General features: G+C 37.9%; 1 protein-coding gene across 2 annotated transcripts in view; it reads left to right on the forward strand.

Annotated features, from left to right (window-relative positions):
* Positions 1 to 24557, forward strand: part of B4GALT6 (beta-1,4-galactosyltransferase 6) — a 61426-nt gene that overhangs the window by 6900 nt on the left and 29969 nt on the right. The window contains exons 2-3 of one of the 2 annotated variants that reach the window (XM_019741268.2): positions 16583 to 16699; positions 23877 to 23990. In XM_019741268.2, the coding sequence (XP_019596827.1) occupies positions 16583 to 16699; positions 23877 to 23990 (231 nt within the window). The remainder of the gene's footprint in view (positions 1 to 16582; positions 16700 to 23876; positions 23991 to 24557) is intronic. The other variant, XM_074340196.1, reaches the window with a different exon arrangement.

Raw genomic sequence — 24557 nt, forward strand, 5'->3', positions numbered from 1 at the left:
TCGGGGAAACACGGTAGAAGGCCTCTGACAGCCAGCCACTGTAAGAGCTGTTTTTGTGGTGTCATAGGGAACCAACCGGATTGCCTTGAGTTGGGTAGTAAATCAGAGGTCAAATGAAAGTGGCTCATTTAGTGGAAGGTAGCGGGTGAAGTGAAAGGGGGAAGTAGGATCCAAGGAACCTTACCAGATGGGAAGACCTGAGCTTATATGGAGGGTTAGGGAGTAAAGATAAAGTTTGAAGATTTGAGAAAAGGAACAGATGATAACATGTGATCTAAGACGACTTCATTCATTTACTTATTCGTACAGCAAACGTTTGTTTGTACAAGGAGCAGTGATTCCACATTGAACAGGATCCACACGGTCCCGTTCTTCACAGAGCATATGCCAGTGTGAAATTCACCCAGTTGGAGAGTAACTATTCTAGAATAGGGTGTGAAATACAATTTCTTACAGAGGCACCCATTTGGGGTGGGGGTGGAGGCACTAAACTAGTGTAGGCCTTAGGAAGAGGAGGAAGATTAAGCTGAGGTCAGAAGCTTAAGTTAGGTCATCAAAGGGTTGGCTTGGGGAGAAGTGCTTCAGGCAGGAATGGAGTATTTGAAGGCTAAGAGGTGAGAGAAAATGGAAAGCTAAAAAAAAAAAAAAAAAGGGAGGGGGCTGGTGCATAGAGCACAGAGGGGTGTGTTGGCTAAAGCCAGAGATAAATAAGGCTCCAGTCACACAGATCTTTGTAAGCTGGGTTTAAGAACTTGGACTTTAACCTGAGGAAAATGTCAAACCAATGAGCTTAACTTCTAAGGAGGAGAGCGGCATGATCTGATTTTTCTCTTATAAGGATTTGAGCTGTGCTGGTATGAATGCATTAAAGGGGACAAGATTGGACTCAGGGAGACCGGGTAGAGGGAGTGGGATCAAGTGTACAGGTAAATTAAGTTTGACATGTTAGGAGAGGAGATAAAGGTGTTTGTGATTGCAAAAATGAGATGCATATGGAGAGGGAAGTTGAAGGAGGTTCATATCTGGTTAGGTGGGTGACTGAGTTATCGCTTTAGAGTGCGGAACTCTTTATGTGAACAAATCTTAGTGTGGAGTGGCCTGTTTCCTGGACTAACTTAACAGATTTGGGTTTTGCCTTAGCACATACACGAGGCTTAGGAAAGGCTTGTTGCTGGTATGGATGCTCCTGGTTCAATAACTGCTTTGGGTCCGGCAGCTGCTGTTCGTTCTCTTACCAGCTGACTCATCAATGCCATTCTGATGTTGGACGTTAGACACCTTGGGAGAATATGGAGGGGTTTAGGAACAAGGGAGAAAATGCCAGGATTAGTCAGTGCATTAGTTATCTATTACTTTGTAACAAATTACTCCAACATTGAGGGGCTGAACACAGCAAACATATATCATCTCATAGTTTCTGTGGGCCAGGAATCTGGACATGGTTTGGCTGAATGCCCCTGGTTCAAGGTCTCTTACTAAGCACAAAGTGTTGGTCAAGGCATTGGGTGAAGGCTCTGTTGGAGGGGGAACTGCTTCCAAGTTTCCCTAGGTGGTTGTGAGGGTTGTTAGATTGAGGACCTCCGTCCTTTGCAGGTTGTCAGCTTGGCGGCCTCACTCAGTTCCTTGATACATGGGCCCCTCCGTATTTTCTTTGCTGTATTTTCTTTGTCAGGAAAGAGTCATTCGGTTCAATCCACACTCAAAGGGATCGGGCGAGGCCTTCTTAGAAATTGCCTGTTTGAGCAGCATATATAACTCAGCTATATTATTTAACGTAAATGAATCTAAGTCCTTTGGCCTGTGGGAAATGAGATATTTTTTGAAGCAAAAATGGATTCATTAACATCTGACAATGTTTAGTACCATGGAGATGTTATTCTTTTATGAATACATTTGAGTTCTATTAAACAATGTGGCAGAATGAGATAGTGAGGCGTTTATTCTGCAGCAATGTTTATCACTACTGCCTTTTAATGTTTATTAAAGGTAAAAATAGCCACGTCTGCGGATACTTTGAAAAGAGAAATTTCTAATCTAGGTTTGTAGTGTGTGTCTGTATATGGTAGATATTCCAAACACTAGTTGGAATTTGGGTGGGAACAAGATGCATTTTCTTCTGGAGGCAGGATTATAAAGGGTGGGTACATTTCTAACCCATCCTGGGACCAACGTGTTACTCACAGGAAGTCCTACAAGGTTTCTCAAGGCATTTGTGCTGTAGGCCTTCATTTCTGGTGGTCGTAGCTCTGGCCGCTCCTCTCCTCACGAGAGCCCCAGAGCCAAGGGCCCAGCGCCATGGAGACTGTGTGTCTGGAGCCAAAGCTGTGTGCAAAGAGGCCCCAGGAGCAAGATCCCAAAGCTGGCCCACTGCTTTGTCCACTATTGGAGCTCCATGCGGGCGTCCCTACCATTCCCCCAAGCCCATAGTAGTAGGATAACCTTGTTGTAAAGAAAGAGAAGGACAGCCAGGCTCCCAAAGATTGTTACTTTCCCAAAAGCTCACACATCATTGTTGGAACTGAAGTGGACAGTTTTTGGAAGAGCTGAAATGTACACCTCGGGATATCTGACTGCACTGTGCCTGAGTTGAAGGAACTAATCATTGTTGCCCTGGCAAAATTGAAGATTTGGGGGAAATATAAGCTCCCTCTTCTTCAGCTTAAAAGGATAACAGAAGAGAGATGAAACTTTTTTTGCATAGCTTCAGATACAGTGAGGGTAATTACAAAAAGGCAGCTTTTTGTCTCATTGTAAAGAAACCAAAGCAAACCATTCTGAGCTGTAAACAATGAAACAAGTGGTCTTATAAGCACTCCTTTCATTACATGTTTTCCAAGCTGAGGGTTTCAAACCTGTTAAGGCTGGAGAAGGTGCTTTGCTTGGGAGACTGATCAGGCTTCTAATAGCCCTTTAAACCCAGCTGCTCTGTGCTGTGTTACAAACTTTGCAGTACTCTTGGTCACCCAGCCCAGAGACACACCTGCTTCTCCACCTGTCCCTTCTTCCACCCACACTCCTTTCTGTGACTTGTTTTCCCTTTCAAGCCTGCCTTTCATGTTTGTCTTAGCCTAAGTAGAAATGTGAAGGTGGGTGGGGAGCTGCGGGGAGACAAGTGGAAGGAGGTGCATTGCAGAGTGATTTTTCTAGAGCTCGGACTTCCTAGGTCATCTTTGGGAATTCTTAGAGAATCGGGAGCCCCTCAGGCTTGTGTATTTACAGTAGTCTTCTTTTGGTCAGTTATCCTGGTCTCCTTACGAAGCTGACTATTGTCACCACTGCCTCAGACTGCACTTTACCAGTTTAATCAGAACCGCCTGTCCCCGTTATTTCTTTCGTCTCTCTTTTTTTTTTTCATTTTCCCTTTGAATCTGTTTTTGTCTTCATTTTTGGAGGATAGAGTGATTCAGTATTTAAAAGACCTTTCTTTACATTTCTGTTTTTTTTGTCAAGATAATAACAAAGTGAGTAATGTTGTGATTTGAGTTGAAGATCAGGTCAATTGAAGCTTGAAATTAGGTTTTCTGAAGGTACCTACAATGCCATTAACGTGCCATTGGAAAATTGAGTTTATGTCAATTATTACTAGGTGTTTTTACCTCAGATCTTGGGATCACTGGAGAATTTCAGGTAACACCCCAATGTTATTTTTCTCTAGTCTGTAAATCCTATTGGGCTAACTTGATTGGTTATGTTTCATGGGCATACTTGTTTCTGGTCATCTCAGAACTGGGCAGAGTTTGGTTTAAGCTATAGCAAAAACCCTCCACAAGTAAAATAAGAAAGATAGCTTAAAGGATGTTCTTTGAAAAGATAAACAAAATTGATAAACCTTTAGCTAGACTCACCAAGGAAAAGAGAGAGGGCTCAAGTAAAATCAGATGTGAAAGAAGAGAAATTACAACTGATACCAAAGAAATACAAAGGATTGTAAGAGACTACTGTGAACAGCTATGCACTAGCAAATCGTACAACTCAAGAGATGGATAAATTTTTAGACACATGCAATCTTCCAAAACTGAATCATGAAGAAATAGAAAATCTGAATAGACTGAGATTGAGTCAGTCATCAGAAAACTCCCAAAAAACAAAAGTCCCAGCCGAGATTACTTTACTGGTGAATTCTCCCAAGTATTCAAAGAAGATTTAATATCTATCTCAAATTCTTCCAAAACATTGAAGAGGAGGGAACACTTCTGAACTCATTTTACAAGGCCAGTATTACCCTGATACCAAAACCAGAAGACATCACAAAAAAAGAAAATTACAGGTCAATATCCCTGATGAACACAGATACAAAGATCCTCAACAAAATATTAACAAACCAAATTCAACAATACATTAAAAGAATCATGCAACATGCTCAAGGGGGATTTATTCCAGGGGTGGTTCAACATCTGCAAATCAATCAACATGATAGACCACATTCACAAAATGAAGGATCAAAATCATATGATCATGTCAGTAGATGTAGAAAAAGCATTTGATAAAATTCAACATGCATTTATGATAAAACCTCTCTACCAAGTGGGTATAGACTGAATGTACCTCAGCATAATAAAGGCCATATATGAGAAGCTGACAGCTAACATCATACTCAGCAGTGAAAGGCTGAAAGCTTTTCCTTTAAAATCAGGAACAAGACAAGGATACCCATTCTTTCTTCCAAGATGGTATTGGAAGTCTTAGAGCAATTAGGCAGGAAGAAGAAAGAAATAAAAGCACAAAGAAATTGGAAAGGAAGATGTTAAACTATCACCATTTGTGGATGACATGATTTTATATATACAAATCTGTAAAGACTCCACCAAAAACTGTCAGAACTAATAAATGAGTTCAGTAAAGTTGCAGCATTAAAAATCAAAATGCAAAAATCTGTTGTGTTTTTATACATTAACAATGAACCATCAGAAAGAGAAAAAAAAAAAAATCTCATTCACAATTGCATCAAAAAGAATAAAATACCTGGGAATAAGTTTAACCAAGGAGTTAAAAAACCTGTACACTGAAAACTATAAGACATTGATGAAAGAAATTGAATAAGACACAAATAAATGGAAAGATATTTTGTGCTCATGGATAAGAAGAATTAATATGTTAAAATGTCCATATTACCCAAAGGAATCTACAGATTCAATACAATTCCTATCAAAATCCCAGTAGCATTTTTCACAGAAATATAACAAACAACCCTAAAATTTGTCTGGAACCATAAAAGATCCCAAACAGCCAAAGCAATCTTGAGAAAGCAGAGTAAAGCTGGAGATTTCAAACTATATTATAAAGCTATAGTAGTCAAAACAATATGGTATTGACATAAAAACGGACATGTAGATCAATGGAATAGAATAGAGAGCCCAGAAATAAACCCATGCATATATGGTCAATTAATTTATGACAAAGGAGGTAAAAATATGAAATGGTGGAAAGGACAGTCTCTTTAATAAATGGTGTTGGGAAACTGGACAGCCACATGCAAAGAATGAAACTGAATCACTACCTTACACCATACACAAAAATTAATTCCAAATTGGTTAAAGACTAGAATGTAAGACTGGAAACAGTAAATGTCTAGAAGAAAACATGAGCAGTAAGCTCCTTGACCTTGGTCTTAGCTATGCTTTTATGGAACTGACTTCAAAGGCAAGAGCTACAAAAGCAAAAATAAACAATGGGACTACATCAAACTAAAAAGTTAGTACACAGCAAAGGAAACCATCAAGAAAATGAAAAGGCAACCTACTGAATGCGAGAAGATATTTGCAAATCATACATTTGATAAGGGCTTAATATCTAAAATATATAAAGAACTTCTACAATTCAATAACAACAATAGAAACAATCTAAAAATGGGCAAAGGATCTGAACAGACGTTTTTACAAAGAAGACATACAAATGGCCAATAGGTACTTAAAAGATGCTCAACGTCACTAATCCTGAGGGAAATGCAAATCAAAACCACAATGAGACATCACCTCACTCTTGTCGGAATGGCAATTGTCAAAATGACAAGAGATAACAAATGTTGGGGAAGATATAAGGAAAAGAGAACCCTTGTGCACTGTTGGTGGGAATGTAAACTGGTGCAGCCACTATGGAAAGCAGTATGGAGGTTCCTCAAAAAATTAAAAATAGAGTTACCGTATGATCCAGTAATTCTATTTTTGGGTATTTATCCAAAGAAAATGAAAACACTAATTTGAAAGATATATGCATCCCTATGTTCATTGCAGCATTTTTTATAATAGCCAAGATATGGAAACAACCTGTGTCCTTCAATAGGTGAATGGATAAAAAAGATGTAGTAACACACAAACACTCACACACACACACACAGACAGAGGAATTTAGTCAGCCATAAAATGAATGAAATTTTACCATTTGTGACATGGATGGACCTTCAGGGTATTATGCTAAGTGAAATAAATCAGGCAGAGAAAAACAAATGCCGTATGATTTCACTTACGTATGTCATCTAAAAAAACAACAAGAATGAAAACAAAACCAATCCCACAGATACAGAGAACAGATTGGTGATTGCCAGAGGGAGGAGAGGACTTGCGGGGGTGAACGAAATGGGTGAACAGGATCAAGAGGTACAAACTTCCAGTTATAAAATAAGTAAGTCACGGGATAAAATGTACAGCATGGTGAATATAGTCAATAATACTGTATTGCAAAATTGAAACTTGCTAAGAAAGTAAATCTTAAAAGTTTTTCCCACAAGAAGGAAACTTGTAATTTTGTATGATAACAGATGGAACATATATTTAGTATGGGGATCATTTTGTAATATATACAAATGTTGAGTCACGTACACCTGAAACTAACATGCCAATTACATTATGTCAATGTAATGTCAATTATATCTCAATTAAAAATAAAACAAAAACATTTTTATACAGCATTTGGCTAGAAAAGTCTTTATAACATCTTTATAGTTAAATAGCTATATGAGGATTGTTACTATAACATATCTTGATTGAAATAGCTTGTGTTTTATTTTTGAGTATTTGAGGTTTGCTAGTCTTAATATGACTTTACTGAAACCATGTTACCTATATTGCCTGCCTGTTAATTGGTTAATTGCTCAGAAATGACTTGTAATTGTAATGCAATTTCCAGCTTGACTCAGAGAAGGAAAAACTGGACTTTATTTTCGTTTGAATCAAGAGACATAAGGAATGATAAGATGCCTTGTTTATTGATTCGAAAATAGTCTCTAGCTTTGGAAATCTTCGCAATTCGTTTCCCACATAGTGTTCTCTTTTCTCCTGCTTGTTTTACAGTCATTTTCCTTCCGTGAATAATAAGTTTAAATTGTGAAAAGTATTTTAATTGTGAAAGCACAAGGAAATTGAGGATAATTTTAAAACATATAGTTCAGATTTGTCTCACTTTTATTTTCTTCTCATTAATGAGAGAATTCTTAAGTGGATCGAGAGTCATTTCTTAGTCACCTTATGTACTCTGAGGTCATTAATTTTCCTAAGTTATATAATGTTTCCTGGGGTGTTTATTTATGGTTTGATTTTTTTAGTCAGTAATTTCGTTAAGTAGATTTCCCTACTGATTTCGATTTTAAAACTGTTTTTATTGCCTACAATCTTCCTTCCCTGATTCCCTCATTTCCTTCTAATTTTACTTTTCTCCAATGTGGTTTATCACTCCTCACTCTTTGGGCTCATGTCATGCATTAAAGAAGCTATACGTTTATTTTAAGTCAATAACAGTGAATGAACAAATGGCAGTGCTGATAGCTATATTTGATAGTATTTTCATATTCCTAGATCCAGGGTCTATTTGTTGAATTATCAGCTAGGTTTAAACTATCTTGAACTGATGATCTGGTCGTTGCAAAAGTACTTCTGATGTTTTAGGTAGTTTATGCTTCTTCAGGGTTTTGGTTTTTACAGAGGAACCCTTAGAGCCCGTTAGTTTCTGGTACTGCTTGGCGCATGGTAGGCATTTAATAAATATTTGTTGAATAAACATGTCTCCACGCTGAACATCTTTAATAAAATTGTTGGAAAAGTCAAATTTGGTTTAAAAATATTTCATGTTGATCAGTATTAAAACACAAATAATCTTCAAAAATAGCTTAAAACTTTTAAGCTGCAGAGTGGAAGTGGTAAAGGACCTGTTGTAAAGAATTTCTTGTTAATGTTTAGTGTCTGCATCAGCAGAGCTTTTGCTGTTGGCTAAGATCTGAACTAGATCTGCACTGTATATGACCACTGTATGTGGCTTCTTGGTAGAATGGGATTCTGAACACAGAATTCTTTCATTCTCTTTATTCTTTAGTCAGCCCCTGGCTTACTTGAAAGATGAGTACATTTGAAACCTATGTAATTTGACTAACCATTGTCACCCCAATAAATTTTAATTAAAAAAAAAAGAAAGATGGGGAGGAGAATATTATAGGTTGGTAATTATTTTGCCCTGCAGATTTCCTGGAGCCCATACCTGGCTTTGAGTTATTATCACCATGGTACGATAACTCTGTTTAAATAGTACTTTGACATAAAGTGAATCATTTGTTTTACAGCCTGGCATAGCCTAGAAGTTTGCTATTTTTTGTGTTTAACCCAACTCATACTTTGGTCCTAGACAAAGTATGAACTGTATTTCATATACAGTCTGGCCCTAGCCTAATCCAGGGGTTTATAACATGATTATGGGAGATAATTAGCTTTACCAACTTGGATGAGTAATTTGGGAATTTGTTGAATAAGAGGTAAGATGTGGAAAAGAAAACCTTTAAGCATCTGAAATAGATGTTTAAAAGATTATTGTGAGTTCTTAGAAATTCAGAGATACCTGATTCAGATATCTGTAGTTAATCTCAAGGGGCATATGTAAGCGGTATTTTGCTTTTTTTCATATGGTTTGTTTTCTTAATTTCCTGTGGATAATACAGGAAACCATTTTATTTCCTGTAACTTTTAAGTGCCCGTTCAGACTTCCTCCTCCACCTTGCATTAGTGGAAATCTGGTTTATCCCTTCTATTGTCACTTCCCTCATAACTTTTTGCATTGAAGATTTTTCTTTTTCTTTGTCCCTTCCTCTCCTCTATGACTTTCAGCCATTGCTTCTTCCCAACTTGCTGCCCCTCAGAGTCATTCAGACATGTGCTTGAATCCTGATTTTTAAATTCTATCTATGCCACTTCTGAGTTTGTTTCTTTATCTTATAATGGGGAAAGTTGTACCTATATTCTGGGGTGCTGTATTAGTTTTCTAGGGCTTCCATACACATTACCACACACTGAATGGCTTAAAAACAACAGAAATGTATCATTGCACAGCAGCGGGGGCCAGAAGGCTGAAATCAAGGTATTTGCAGGGCTGTGCTCCCTCTGGAGGCTGTAGAAAAGAATCCTGCCTTGCCTCCAGCCTCAGGTGCCTGTTGACATGCCTTGGCTTCCTAGGCTGGTGGCCACATCACTCCAATCTCTGCTTCCATCTTCACATTGCTTTCTCGTGTGTGTGTGTGTCTGTGTGTATAAAATCCCCTTCTGCCTTTCTCCTATCTGAGCATTTGTCATAGGATTTAGGGTCTACCCAGATAATCCAGGATGATCTCTTCTCAAGATCCTTAACTTAATTATGTCTGCAAAGACTTCTTTTCCAAATAAGATAACTTTCACAGGTTCTGGGAATTAGGATGTGCACATATCTTTTTGGGGGCCCCCATCCAACCTGCTACATGTAGGTGGTTATAAAAACTAAATGAAATGTAATTATACATCTACATGTGCATATTTAAATATATTTATATATGACACTTAGCGCAGTGCCTGGCCAAAGTAAGTACTCAGTAAATGTTAGTTCATTTCCATTGTCTTCAGAAACCTGTGCCTTCCCACATTCTACATCCTGGGATGATTTCGGCGGTTAGTGCTCAATTCAGAACATTCCCAGTTCACCGTCCCCTGCTCATGTCCCTGTGGTGACCATCAGGAAGTCTGGTCTGTGTCTTCCATCTTCACCTGCTTGGCAACGCCCCGGGTGTCCTCATAGCTGTGGCCTGTTCTCCTTTGTACTTCTCTAGACCACAGTGTCCGAACCTCCCTCTTCTGGCACTTTCTCACCTCTGTTAACATTATTTCTCATCTTCACAATGGCCTCTAGTCCTCTCCCCCTCCTTTCTGTTTCTTTCACATCATCCATCCATCCAGTTGGACCTTTACAACTTATTTTCCATTGCTACCCAATCCTTCTCTTTTGGACTGTTAGTCCCTGGATACGCTCTGTACCTGTGCACCTCAGAGCCTCTGCGTATACTGTCCCATGAATGGAAATGTGTTGTTGTTTTTTTAATTTTTTCAATTTTTATTTTTTATTAGTTTCAGGTGTACAAAGCAATGTAATAATTAGACATTTATATGCCTCACAAAGTGATACCGTCCCCTCACTCCCCCTCCACTAATCTACTACCCCTCCAACGGCTTATATTGCTATTAAAATATTGACTGGGGCAGCCCGGTGGCTCAGTTGGTTAGAACGCGAGCTCTTAAAAGCAATGTTGCCCGTTCAGTTCCCACATGGGATGGTGGGCTGCACCCCCTGCAACTAAAGATTGAAAACAACAACTGGACTTGGAGCTGAGCTGCGTCCTCCACAACTATATTGAAGGACAACGACTTGGAGCTGATGGGCCCTGGAGAAACACACAGTTCCCCAATATTCCCCAGTAAAATTTATTTTAAAAAAAACACATTGACTATCTTCACTATGCTGTACTGTACAACCCGTGGCAATGCACACATGTGCGCGTGCGTGCACACACAAGGTCTGACAGGTTGTGAACCCATCCTAGAAAAAGTGCTACATACCTCATTGCTGAATATCACTATCGTCACCTTCAAAGTACTCCCCTTGGGAAGCTATGTACCGACGCCAGCACCTAGTCCACTCTTCAAAGCCATTTTGGAACTCTCTTTCTGGAATGGCCATCAGAGCTGTCATCATATTACCCCTGATATTCTGAATGTCATCAAAATGTCTTCCTTTCAATATTTCCTTTATCTTCGGGTAAACAAAGAAGTCATTGGGGACCAGAGCAGGTGAGAATGGAGGGTCTTCCAGTTACTTGTTTACTGGCTAAAAACTCCCTCCCAGACAGTGCTGTGTGAGCTGGTACATTGTTACGATGCAAGAGTCATGAATTGTTGGTGAAAAGTTCAGGTTGTCTAACTTTTTCACGCAGCCTTTTCAGCACTTCCAAATAGTAAACTTGGTTAACCGTCCAGTTGGTACAAATTCATAAGGAATAATCCCTTTGATATCAAAAAAGTTAGCAACATCGTTTTGACTGTTGATTTGGACTGATGGAGTTTTTTGGTCATGGAGAATTGGCTGACTTCCATTGTTCACTTTGTTGCTTTGTTTCAGGGTCGTGTTGGTATACCCATGTTTCATCAGTGATAACATGGCCCCAAACATCGTCTTGCCTCGCCAAAGGGTCTTGGCAAACTTCGACTTTCTTTGCTTTTGTTCATCAGTGAGCTCCTTCGGACCATTTTTGCACACAGCTTTCTTATGCCAAGATTTTCAGTTAAGATTTTTCTATCGATGTGTCCTTGGTCAGCTGACAATTTTGACGCACAATTTGACGAATTTTTGCAATGTTTCATCAGTTCTGCTCATTACTGGCCGCCCTGACCTCTCTTCATCAGTGATACATTTTCTCCTCTCAGAAAAACGTTTAGTCAATTTGTGCACTGCCATTTTCTTCATGGCATTATCCCCATAAACTTAGACTAATATATCTGTGCTTTCACTTCCACTCTTGCCAAGTTTAACAAGAAATTTAATGTTTGTTCATTGCTCTAATTTAAGCTCAGACATTCTTGCGATGCCACACAAAAACACGCAACGACAATAATGAACGCCACTCAGCAAGACACTGCCACATATTGACACAAACACAGCTGTGAGATACTGATATACTAAGGTTATGAAACCTTACTGAGCTGTTTGTGCAGTGCTGCCAATGTAAGTGCACAGTGGCAAGTTTGTCAGATTTGTGTGTGTGTGTGTGTGTGTGTGTAATTATAGTTGACATTCAATAGTATTCTACTTTAGCTTCAAATGTATAACGTATTGGTCAGGCATCTACAGGATTACAAGTGATCCCCCTGATAAGTCCAGTGCCAATCTGGCACCCTACATAATTTTTCAACATTATTGATTATATTTCCCATATTGTATTTCATATTCCTGTGACTAAATTATGACTACTAATGTGCACTTTCTAATCCCTTCACCTTTTTCCCCCATCCCTACCCCCCTCCCGCTTAGCTACCATCAGTTTTTTTCTCTGTATCTCTCAGTCTATTTCTGTTTAGTTTGCACATTTATTCTGTTCTCTAGATTCCACATATAAGTGAGATCATGTAGTATTTATCTTTCTCAGTCTGACTTATTTCACTTAGCATAATATTCTCTAGGTCCATCCATGTTGTTGCAAATGGTAAGATTTCATTGTTGTTTTTATGGCTGAGTAATACTCCATTGTATAAATGTACCACAAATTCTTTATCCAATCGTCTAATAATGGGCATTTTGGTTATTTACATATCTTTCTTGGCTATTGTGGGAAATGGGTTTTTTTCTTACTTCTTATAGTGCCGTAAGTTTAAATTTACTCTTTTCTACCTCACTCAGACCACTGTCATGCGTAGCTCCCTCTTTTTTTCCAAAAATAAAAAAAATCTTCCCTTGACCTTGCTCTCACTTATTTTTTCTGAAACTTAACTGCTTTCATTTTGTCACTATCCAGTTAACTCTTAACTGTTTTCCTTTTGTTTTCCTTACTTTCTGGAGAGTGCTGTTTTAAAGATTGACAGTGATCTCCTAGCTGCATTTTTAAGAGGACTAATGGTATGATGGTAAAGAGCTAGAATGTTGGAGCCAAACTATCGATTTGTAGCTTCACCACTTGCTAATAACTGTATGACCTTGAGCAACTTACTTAACTCCATGCTTCAATTTCTTTATCTGTAAAATGGGAATGATATTAGTACCTACTTTATATGGTTGCTTGTAGGGATTAAATAGGTTAGTATATGTAAAGTTCTTTTAAGGGTGCCTGGCCAGTATGCACCGATTTTCAGTTGTTGTTTTTTTTAAGCTATTGTTTTTTATTGTTTCTTCTTAGCCTCCATGGCATTTGACATGGTCGATTGTTGCCCCTTCCTTCCTTCTTCAGAGCATTGAAGCGCAGACTAATTTATCTTGGGGTCTTTTATCTTTGCGTCTCCTCTTTGCGGTCTGTCTCCACATCCGCATCTGAACTTCACCTTCTTATCTCCTTTCTGGATAAATTTTCTTGTGGTAATTCACCACCATAGTTCCCACTTTTACTTTGATATGAATGTGTCCCCAAATTGTATTTCTAGCCCCCCTTTTTTTATCTCCAGACCTATTTTTATAACTGCATGCCAGAATGTCTAACCAACATGATCGCCCTCAAAATTAGCTCTTCACTTGCTGTACCTTTTTTTAAGGGACCTGTGGCAGTGTTTCATAATGGTTAGGCTCATGATAACAGGATCAGAGGTTATGTTGTGTTTGAGTCCTTTGGAGCTCAGGAAACCTTCCCAAATCACTGTAGACCGGCATATTCTCCTTGTCTTGAATACTTACTGCACTTTCGCTGAACAAAGTGGATGTGGAAAAGGGTGGGGAGACACAGTAATAGCAAATGCATTCCTTAATTTTCTTAGTTGAAAATGAGACAAGTTCATAAACCCAGGGTAGGATGCCTAGAAGCTGTTGTGAACTGTTGATTATTGAAGGTTTTTTTTGTTGTTGTTTTTTTAAGTTGTCATAGTTTTTCTTCCCCTGGAAAGCAGAACTGGTAAATAAATTAAATTTATGTCTCACAATGCAGAGGCAAATAGCAAATGAACTAAATTCGAGACATAATGCAGCATGATTTAATTAAGCAATGGTAGTTTTTAGTGTATTTCTGAGTTGTATTGAGACCAAAGGGCTAGGCTGGGAAAGATTTCCCAATTTGTTTTCCGATAATATTGTTTCTTATAAGTTGAAATAGCAATTTTAGACAAGGATGTCTCTCATTTATTGGCTTGCCAATAAGACATTTTTATATTAATGATATTAGGCATATAGTTACTCGAGTGTGGGTTAACTTAGTTTTATGACATTTGTAAATCAGAAAATTGGAACCATTCTCGCACTGCTTTAGTATGCCAAGCAGCACTCTGATGTCTGTTTCGTCTTGTTAGCATGACTCTGTTTAAACACAGCTTCATTCCCTAATGGGTTTTGATCTTTAGGGATTAAACCCTTGAGGACCCAAAGAATGTAACTCAATTAGCTGTACTTGATTTAAAATAAACTAATAGATTTTCCATTTGGAGAAGTTGGTGTTTCACTTTCCTTTATTCTTCTCCATCAATCTAATGAATAGTAAATGCATTCTTTTGGTAAATGGTTCACCTTTGTCACAGGTACCGTCAGTGATCTACTTTTTCTTAATAGTTTTGTAACCTGATAGTTTGAAAGTTTTTAGAAAAATTGACTTTGATTATTCTTTTTTATCCAGACTTTTTTTGCTCCATAAATTTGACTTGATTTCAAGATGTCAGAATTTTTTTTTATAAGTATGTATGTTTTTTCTAAGTAGGTATGTTTTTTTAATAAAGCAAAAGCTATGTGGTTTAAAAAAATTCTGTTTCCAGGACACACAATAATGCACATACATTCTTACCAAGCATACCCTTGCTTAGGGCAGTAGTATTTCCCGAAGTCTGGGAAACAATATTGGCTTTGGATTACCCCTTGGCTCAATTCTGCTATTTCAAGATCAGTCTTCTTTTTCCAGTTTGGTGCATAACAAATATAAAAAAGGTATGTACATCACTGATAACAAGTTTCATGTGCACCTTTAGGATTAGATGATCCAAGGTGTTGTAAACCAATAGGCATTAGTAATCTACCTGATGTCTTTTTCCTGCATCATTTCAGTTGAACTTGAGATCTTGGTTTAGTTTGAATTGCTAATGTTAGTTTGGCTTTTATTGAAAATTTTCCCACAGTTTTGGTTGGCGGTTGTTTTTGTTTTCCATTTTGTCTCTTCTTTCTTTTAAAGTCCACTCAAGAGCAGAGACATAATGAGAACATGTGCTGTTTGTAACCTGTACAACAAATGCAAGCTTAAACAAGTTAAATCTAATTATAGGACTGCTTTCTGGAGAGGATGTAGACATACTCTTGGAAATGATTGAAGTAAAGTTTATGTGAAACCTAGATTTCTGTTTCTCCATTATGAATTGAATGTGAAAGGAGAAGTGTTATTTTACTTTGCCTCTCTACTAGTTTTATTCTGCTCATTTTGTAGTTTGAGCAAGTTCAAACTTACATAAGAAATGGGAAAGGAGGTAGTAAACAATACATTTTGCTCATCGTTCTGTATTATCATGAGGAAGTAGGACAGGGCCCAGAAAATTAGTTGTCGTTTTCAATTTTTTCATTTGGCATTCATTTTTCGAGAATGTTATGAGTGTGTTCAGAGGCAACTTAACTGATGAGTCATTAACTGAGCCTTGCGCTGTGTTGGTTTTGCCATGATAATGAGCCGCCTTCTCTTTTCTGAATGGAGTGTATGATTTTTGGGGTTTATGCTTGGAGAATTTAGAGTAGAAGGGGTTTTAGAGAACATCAAGTGTAATATTGCCTTTTCCAGAGTTATGTACTGCTCTAGCAGAATCAGAACCAAGAGAGGAAAGATCTTTTGACTTTAATTCTGTGCCTCTCTGAGGAGATGTGGCATCTCAAAAGGCAGGGATTTTTGTTATCTTTGTCAATTTACCAGTTTTTCCCAACAAAAACAAATTAGGGACCTATTTATGAAGCACCACAAAGAACGAAATTGACCAACTTAAAAAAATGCACATTGATTTTGATTTCGTCTGCTTTTACAATCCTGGTAGGTAGATTTGGGATTTGAAGGGAGTGTAAAGGTTCAAGTAATTAACTCTTACAGAGAAATTAGAAAAATAGATACTGACTATAGATAATTCTACCCCACACCTATCCAACACATTGACAATTTGCAAGGATATCCATACCAGATATTATGGTGATTTGATATATTTACAATTAGATAAGACATTCTCATCTTTGTGGCGTTTTGGGTTTGAGAGTATTAATATACAATTAGAGAAAGTGAATTTTATAATTATATGATTGCATACTTGTAATAAAATGCCTCTTTGAAGTTTCTAAGTATATTTTATAGCAGAAAATCATTTATGGGTTTCATTTCCTTTCATTAAAAGAATTCATTATGATATTTCTGTTTGTTTAGTCTCATTCTATTTGATGGATATTACTACTTTAATTTTTTTCATTTTTATTGTTTTTGAAAACGTTTGTTTTTGTAAGTTTTTGATAATAGGAAATTATGATTTTAATTTCTGTGTTCCCTTTGGACTCGCTAATTGAGTCAGTTTGGCCTTATTGGACAGTTTCCCAATTCTGAATATTTTATTAAATTTAAAAAAAGCTTACTGAGTCATAACATTCTCTCTCTCTCTCTCTTTCTTTCTAGCCAACACATATCTCTTTATGGTACAAGCTCGAGGGATAATGTTGAGAGAAAATGTGAAAACAATAGGACATATGATCAGGCTTTATACAAATAAAAACACTACCCTCAACGGTACAGGTAAGATTGCTTCCTGTTTAATCTTGCTTTGCTTCTGCCTCTTATCCTTGTAGTCATGAAGCAGCAAACCAAATTTCTCAAGCCCTGGTTTTGCCTGCAGCTAACTCCCTGTTAATGACGAGGGTATCTCCTCATAAGTGTGCTGGGAAATTCTTTTACTGCTGAGCCAGGACCGTCATGTATTCTGTTCTTGGGTATGTAAAAACATGGTCACAAAGGTGATGAGGGTTTTGTACAAAGATACTTAAGTTAATTCTTGCAAAGATAAACAAACAAACAAAAAAAAAACAGCTTGTATGTTTTTAATTCACCTATTGCATTTAAGAGAAATTACAAAAAATAATTTATTCATATTTGCCCTTCTGTCCCCATTCTTTATGCTCATTCTAATTCCTAAAGTATTTTTTCCAATTATGTTTAGAAAATACTTATTACTTTTAATTATAGAAGGTTCTTAATAATTTTATGGACTTTTTAGGGGGTAGTGGAGAAATTATATGAAATTGTAGATGAATAGCTGCTCTTGTCTTTTTAAAATATTGTCTGGAAGAAGAATGTCTATTAGAACCACATAAAGTTAAAATTTAAGTAATAGGCCAAACTAATGACTTAATGATGGTAGAATTGATGTAAATAGGTTTAACTGTTATGGAAGAATACTTATTTTCCTCTCTGGCAGTGTTTCCACATTGTCTCCGAGTATTATGAGGTATCATTTTAAAGGGTTCAGTGGCTGATTGCCAGTTGTTGAACCTTCTATATTCTCATTTTAAACAGTTAAAATTAAAGATTTAATTTGTATCCACAGTTCTTCATTATGCCACTGAAACTACACACACGCACGCACACACACAACACACTCACTCCACTAATACAAAGTCCCTATCTCCTAACCATAGATATTTTTTCTTAAGATGCATGTTAAGGTGGGTAATAGTTTTAGACCCTTGTAAAAAATTTAAGACTGTAACATACAGATTCTTAATTTAATTTCACACATGCTTCTGCAAAATCCGTTCTGGTCATTTGCCTAATTGGTGTTATGATATCAGAAATCAAAACACTGTTATTTGTTTTCTTCTATTTAACTTTAAAGAAATGTCTTTTAGAAAGACTGTCTCATGGTAGTAGACATTCTATTAGTACAGTAAAAGTCTCATTAACTTGTCTTGTGCATTAATTGGTCTTCTGAGTAGTAGGTCAATTTTTGGAGAAATTTAAACATTTAAAAGCTACTTTGGGACTTGCCCTGGTTGAATAAGTTAATTGTGAAAGTGTTCATTAAAGGTTAATTCAACTGAACAGAGATATTAAGCATCTTTAGGTTACTCTGTTTGTATAAATAAGTACTAAGAAATTTGTACAATAATCAAGTTCTTTTCCTGTAGCATGAATGAGTTATATGAGGTGTGATCAAAAATTGTGTTTGTTTAAACACAATGTTTAAATTGAAAAGAAAATTATTACAGTAAAAGACACATTGCCATTAATCCCCTTCAAAATACTCCCCCTCGCTTTGAACACCTATCCCATTGTTCTTGCCATTTTCTGAAGCAGTTCTGGAAGTCCTCTTTTGTGAGTATCTTTAGTTGCGCTATTGTGGTTGCCTTGGTGTGCTGAATCAGTTCAAAACGTTTTCCTTTCGTGGTCATTTTGACTTTGGGGAAGAGCCAGAAGTCACATGATGCCAGATCTGGTGAATAAGGTGAATGAGGACACACTGTAATATTTGTGTTTGACAAATTGCCATATACCAGAAGCAATGTGTGACATGGAGCCTTTTCGTTGTGATCAACAAATATGGTGAATGCTGCTGCCAACCAATGGTAAGGCAGGGATCTTCAATACAGGAAGTGGCGTGTCAAACCTTAGTAGCAGTGTGTGACAGGTTTCAACTTGTTTGGTGCAGTCAGTCAGGTGGGAGCTATGGTTGAGAGAAAGTATGTTTTAAAGTTTGCCACAAATCATCCTCCATCATGACAATGCTCCGTGTTACACATCGCTTCTGGTACGGCAATTTCTGTCAAATAAAAGCATTATGGTGTGTCCACTTCTACCTTATTCACCAGATCTGGCATCGTGAGACTTCTGGATCTTCTCCTTTCATGTTTACCATTTTGAATCGATTCAGGACATGGACCAGGCAGCCACGACAGTGCAACTAAGGACACTCACGAAAGAGGACTTCCAGAATTGCTTCAGAAAGTGGCAAGAATGATGGGATAATTGTGTTTGAAGTGAGGGGGGTGTATTTTGAGGGGGATTAATTGCAATGTGTCTTGTACTGTAATAAACTTTTTAAAAAATACATTCACCGTATTGTTTGATTGCAATTACACCTCGTATGTGTGAATGTTAAGCATAATTAGGAAAATGATTGCTTGGGCAAGATAAATTTTCCCTGCAGCCTCCTGCAACTGAAGGGAAAAAAAAAAGGAAATCCTCTCCTCCCCTCACCAAGTCACAGTTTCAACAAAGACCGGATAGCCAATACATAACTTTGATTAAAGTTTGCTTACTTTTGTGAACCTTTGAAAACTTTTCATGTGGTCCCTTTATTGGTAGCAAACTGTTCTCAGGAGACAGTCAGTCATCTGTGTCAGTTCAGAATTGGGTTTGGTTGTAAGAGAGTCCCAACTGTGATGCTTTAAACACATGAGGATTATGTTCTTATGCAAAAGAAGTTTAGAAGTTGAATATCTGTGGTTCTTTCCACCTTCTGCTCTGTCATGTGGAGTCACAGTCCAAGATGGTTGCCAGGGCTCTAGTCTTCATACTGGTGCTTGGGTCAGTAAGACAGTGGGAAGGAAGGGGGAAGAACAGATAGAGGACCCTTTTAAGGAGCTTTCCTGAATGTTCCACACAGTATTTCTACTTATGTCTCACTGGCCAGAACTTAGTTGAAAGGGCACTGGGAATTATAGTCTTTGAGCTGCCTCACTGGGGCTCTGAATGAAATTCGGGTTCTGTTACTTAGGGAGAAAGGGCAAAGGGAGTTTGAGTAGGCAACTGTGAGGCTCTGCCATTTTCATTTATATTGAAGAATTAGTATAGTTACTATACTTAACTAGATACTGGGGATACAACATTAAGAAAAACATCGTCCCTTTATATGAGGATCTCCAGGCTTGCGGGACAGATGGAAACATAAATATTTATAATGCAGTTGTTTATTTGTTGCACAGACTTATACAAATATAATCTGCAAAAAAGAGATAATGGCCAATCAGATGTCAAAGAGCCAATTGAATTCTAGGGGAGAATTTATTAACATATACTGGCTCATTTAAAATTTAATACTTAGATTAGATCTTAGAAATTCTCATACAAGGAGAAAAATTTGTAATTATGTGAGGTGACGGATGTTAATGAAACTTCTTGTGGCAATCATTTTGCAACATATACATATATCAAATCATGTACATCTTAAACTAACACAACGTTATATGCCAATAAAAAATAGATTACAAAAAATGAAATTCAACACTTAATGGCAAGTATGTTGTGATATTTATAAGTACATTTGATTTCAAAAAGGGATTTTCAGTCCTGTACCTGACTTTCTGAAGCATCAAGTGTAAATATTATATATACATATAACATATTCTTGTGAAGAAATCACAGGCTCTCATAGTCAAGTGATGCCTTGCCGTGTGGCTATGAAGTCAGTCAAATTAAGAAAATAAGATATAGTCTATGACTAATTACCAAAGCAGATGATAAAGCTCATGCACTGTTAAAGCTGGTTGGTTGGTTAGAAATATCCCAGTACACTTCCTTATTTAATAGACGTGTGTATGCTCTGACACCCGCACACACTGCCAGGTTGACGTGGACAAGCTAGTGGTAAATAGACTAGAACTCTCATTGAGTTTCCAGGACGGGTTTGAAATGCCATTTTCCAGGAAAAACAAAACCCTTGAGAGGTCTCCTATTCTCCTTTACCTTAGGTGATAAAATCTAGTGTGAGCTGGGGAGGGCACCTGTTTGGCAGTTTTCATTCTGTGTTTCTTTCCTTTGGGTGTGGTTCTGGAAGGCAAGAAGCAGGCAGGTGGTCCAGACCTTGTTTTCATCCATTTGTTAGGTGAAATAATGTCTACATTTTAGAGAAGTTGTGGATCAGTCTCAAATTCATCTACCATGCATACCCTTAAAACCGCTCCCGATTTTGCAAGCAATGGTTATATTTGATGGACCTAATCACTTTGTAAGAATAATGTTTTTGAGGGTTTGTTATAATATAGTCCCGAAAACCTGAAATCATTGTTGGCTATATTACCACTTGTGAAGTGTTCCTTTGCAGTAAGTTTCTACTATGTTGTAGGTACTTTATCAGATACAAGAAATCAGAGGCAATTTGATTTCAGAAAAGGTATTCAGACTAGTGGCAGGGGGTGGATAGACTTACGTACATAATACATTGGGATGGCATAAATGCTACTGGACAGAGTACTCGTGGAACACAGAGACATTTCTGTACGTCTGGCAGTGCATTGAGATCTTTATGTTTGTAAGGATGTGGCCCAGGAATAACACGGGTAGCTCCAAAACATTGTGTTTAAGAGATGTGACTATACTGATATTGTACGTCTTTAAAGCTTTTAAAAAATGTTCTCCAGAAACATAAAAATGATAATGTGTTCTTTTGTGAAATAGTCAGTCATTCTTACACTAAAATATAAAGTAAAACAATCCTCTGGCCCTCCTGTTGCCACTAGACTCCCCGAGGGGAGCTGACGTTAACAGTTTGTTTTGCAGAAATGTCTAGAGAGCTTAGAATTTCTGTGAGTTGGATGTGGATTTGTAGAATCGTAGTGTGTGGCTAAGAGAAGGAGCTCCGCATTAATGACAAGAATTAATAAATTATACCGAGTAAGAAAATACTCTAAAGTTAACTACATGACATTGAGGATTGCATGAGAATGTTAATATTTACCTGCTTCAGGATTATAAGAAAATGAGTCTTTGGAACACATAAAGGCAGTGGGGTCTCAGAGATAACCTTATTTATCTTCTGTTTTCCGCTCCTGCAAATGCATAGTGTGCGGTAGATGCTTAGCCAGCATAGCAAGAATCCCTAGGGCAAGAAAAAAGTTTTTTTTGTAATACAACTTTAAATTTGGTATATATCTAGATATATTTTTTAAAAAGCACCTTAAGGAAAGAATCAGAACTTTCTTAGACTTCCTTATGCTTATTATATGTTTAGCATCTTTAAATCTTTCAGATATATATGGGTGAGATTTGGATTATGGGTTACTAGAGGGGTTTCTGTGCTTTTAATCTGTCCCTGGGCATACAAAACAATGTCCACTGAATCCCCATCCCCTGTGGGGTGGAGGATTTTCCTTGTCGGATGCTTTCCAGGACTCCTCCAGAGAAAGGCTTTGGGGAGGATTCTTGCTGGGGCTTTCCCACTTCCTGGTAGAACAGGGTTTAGCAGTTGTTCCATCATCAGCCCCTATTTGTCATGCTGGGGTTTTGGCAATGCAGTTACCTTAGCACCTTCCTGACGCCCGGCCAAATTCCTAAACGGGTTTTCGTGCAGTCCTTTGGAATTGCGTCTCTTCCTTGGTACCAGATCTCCCATAAACCTCTGCTTAGCAGCCTCTGCAGGGCCCCTCACAGCGGGTGGGCCTGCAGCTGGGGGTGAGTCTCTGCTCTGAAGCACTGTTCTGGCTCCCAGGCTGCATCTCATCCCCCTCAACGCCAATGATAAATGAATATTTATGGTAGACAAAGGTGTACAGGGGAGGGGTTTAGTGTTCTTGGACTCTTATCACATACTTCATGTTCAATTTTTAGGATTCTACCGTTTTTGCACAGTGAAAGGGTTTAGCTTTTATAGTTCTTCAATAAGGTATATGATTTTGACCATTAGCCATTTTTCTTGCTGGTCACTGGCAGGCCTCCTTTTAAGTCATATGACATTCTCATCTTTTCTGTCCCTTAGCACACAGGCCAGTTCAGACAGGAATAGCTCTCTTATCAGAGCAGATTACTTTAGATGGAGAGAATATCTTCACATTTTCCTAAAGCGTCTGCTAGAGCTTCATTTTCTATTGGTCCATGGTTTGTGATCCAGGAGACAGACAGTCATTTAATCAGCTGTTTCTATCTTTTCCTCTCTTACTCACTGCATGTTGGTCTCATTTTCTTAGACTGGCTTCCTCTTACATAGAGGGAAACTGGCAGGTCATGGTTCCCAGATTGGTGTCTCAGAACTCTGTTCCAGAAACGGACTGAAATGTGATCTCTTTGGCTCCATGTGTTCAAAATTCTTAAGGTTCTGATTGTCCTAGGAGGTGTAAGGTGCCCATCTCTAAACCAATTGCTTGTACCTACAGTTATTGAATATATATGTGGGCCAGGGATTTACCTAAGAACTTTATACATTTATCTTATTGAAATCTGAAAATGACAACATGAAGTGGGCACAGATGAGGAACCATGTTGTCTTGCCCTGTACCACAAAGCTAGTGTGTATTGGAGCAAGGATTTGAACTGAGCATTTGACTTTGGGGCTCTAAACCAATTCCCTCTATGCTTTATAACTGGCTGATTCTAAAGATAATGGACCTAATGTAATAATAAGCTCCAGGGCTCCCCAGGGACTGCAGCCCATGGGTTGGAAATGACTAATTTAAAGATTTAAAATAGGCTGTTACAGAAGTTGAGTGAGTGAGTCAGTTTCCTAAGTGTGGGATGGTGAGAAGATATTACTCCTGCATCTGTGCTCTGTGGATGCTAGAAGCAGTGCTGTGTCTGTGTGAACACCCTTGGCTGTTTGGTAGTGGAAAGGATTCCCAGAGTGCCTGGGATACTGTCACACTCCCTTTCAGTCCCTTTCAGGGGAGGGATGGGAGCAGGTGCTGTCATAGGGCCACACATGAGCCTGCTCTGTATGATGCTCAGGGCAGCCAGGCTGCTCTCTAGACTTGTCCCAGAGTTCCTTTGGGAAATCTTGCTGAGGGGTCCATTCTGGTAGCGGTGAATAATAAATGGGAGAGTAGCCATGGCAGCTGCATTTTGCTTTCACTAGTTCTTTGTAGGTCATTGCTTTTAAGTACTTCTGTAGATTTCGTATTGCAGATCTCACAGTGACAGTGCCATATTTCATACCAGGAGCAAAGCAAAAGGCAATTTTTTGGTTGTAACTTTTTTCTCTCTCTCCAAGATTATCCTGAAGGCAATAATTCAAGTGATTATCTTGTTCAAACAACAACATACCTTCCGGAAAACTTCACATATTCACCATACCTCCCCTGCCCAGAAAAACTACCTTACATGCGTAAGTGTCATCTACTTTTGACTTAACTGTTTCCTTGAATTATAATAAAATAATAAAAATTACATGATTTGAGGACCAGGCTCAGATCATTACTGAGGGTGCTAATGTTTATGTTATATAGCATGTTATTTGATTTTTTGGTGGGGGAGGGAGGGAAAGGATTTTTTTGGAGAAGGAGGGGGATTGAAAAGCTGAAGAAAAAGTGTACCCCTTACCCAGAAGTAACCTCTGTTGTGTTTGATGTGTATCCTTACAGGTTATTTTAAAGTTATTTTTTACACAGATGGTTAGATAGATAGGCAATTAAAATTGTTCAAAGCTTTTAAGAATTTATATAAATGGTCTTAAATTACATTTAATTCTGTAAATGGCTTTTTTACTTAACAGTTTTTGAGAATGGTCCATGTTGATACAGATAGGTCCATTTATTTCCCTTAACTATTGTATAGTACGTCTTTGAATAAATGTACCACATTTCACTTACCTTTTTCCCTGCTGATGAAAACATATGTTGCTTCCACTTTTTTGCTATCACAGAGCAAAACTGTAAGGAGCAACATATTTCTC

Source organism: Rhinolophus sinicus, linkage group LG09 (genome assembly GCF_036562045.2).
Source record: "Rhinolophus sinicus isolate RSC01 linkage group LG09, ASM3656204v1, whole genome shotgun sequence".
In the NCBI taxonomy this organism is placed as follows: Eukaryota; Metazoa; Chordata; class Mammalia; order Chiroptera; family Rhinolophidae; genus Rhinolophus; species Rhinolophus sinicus.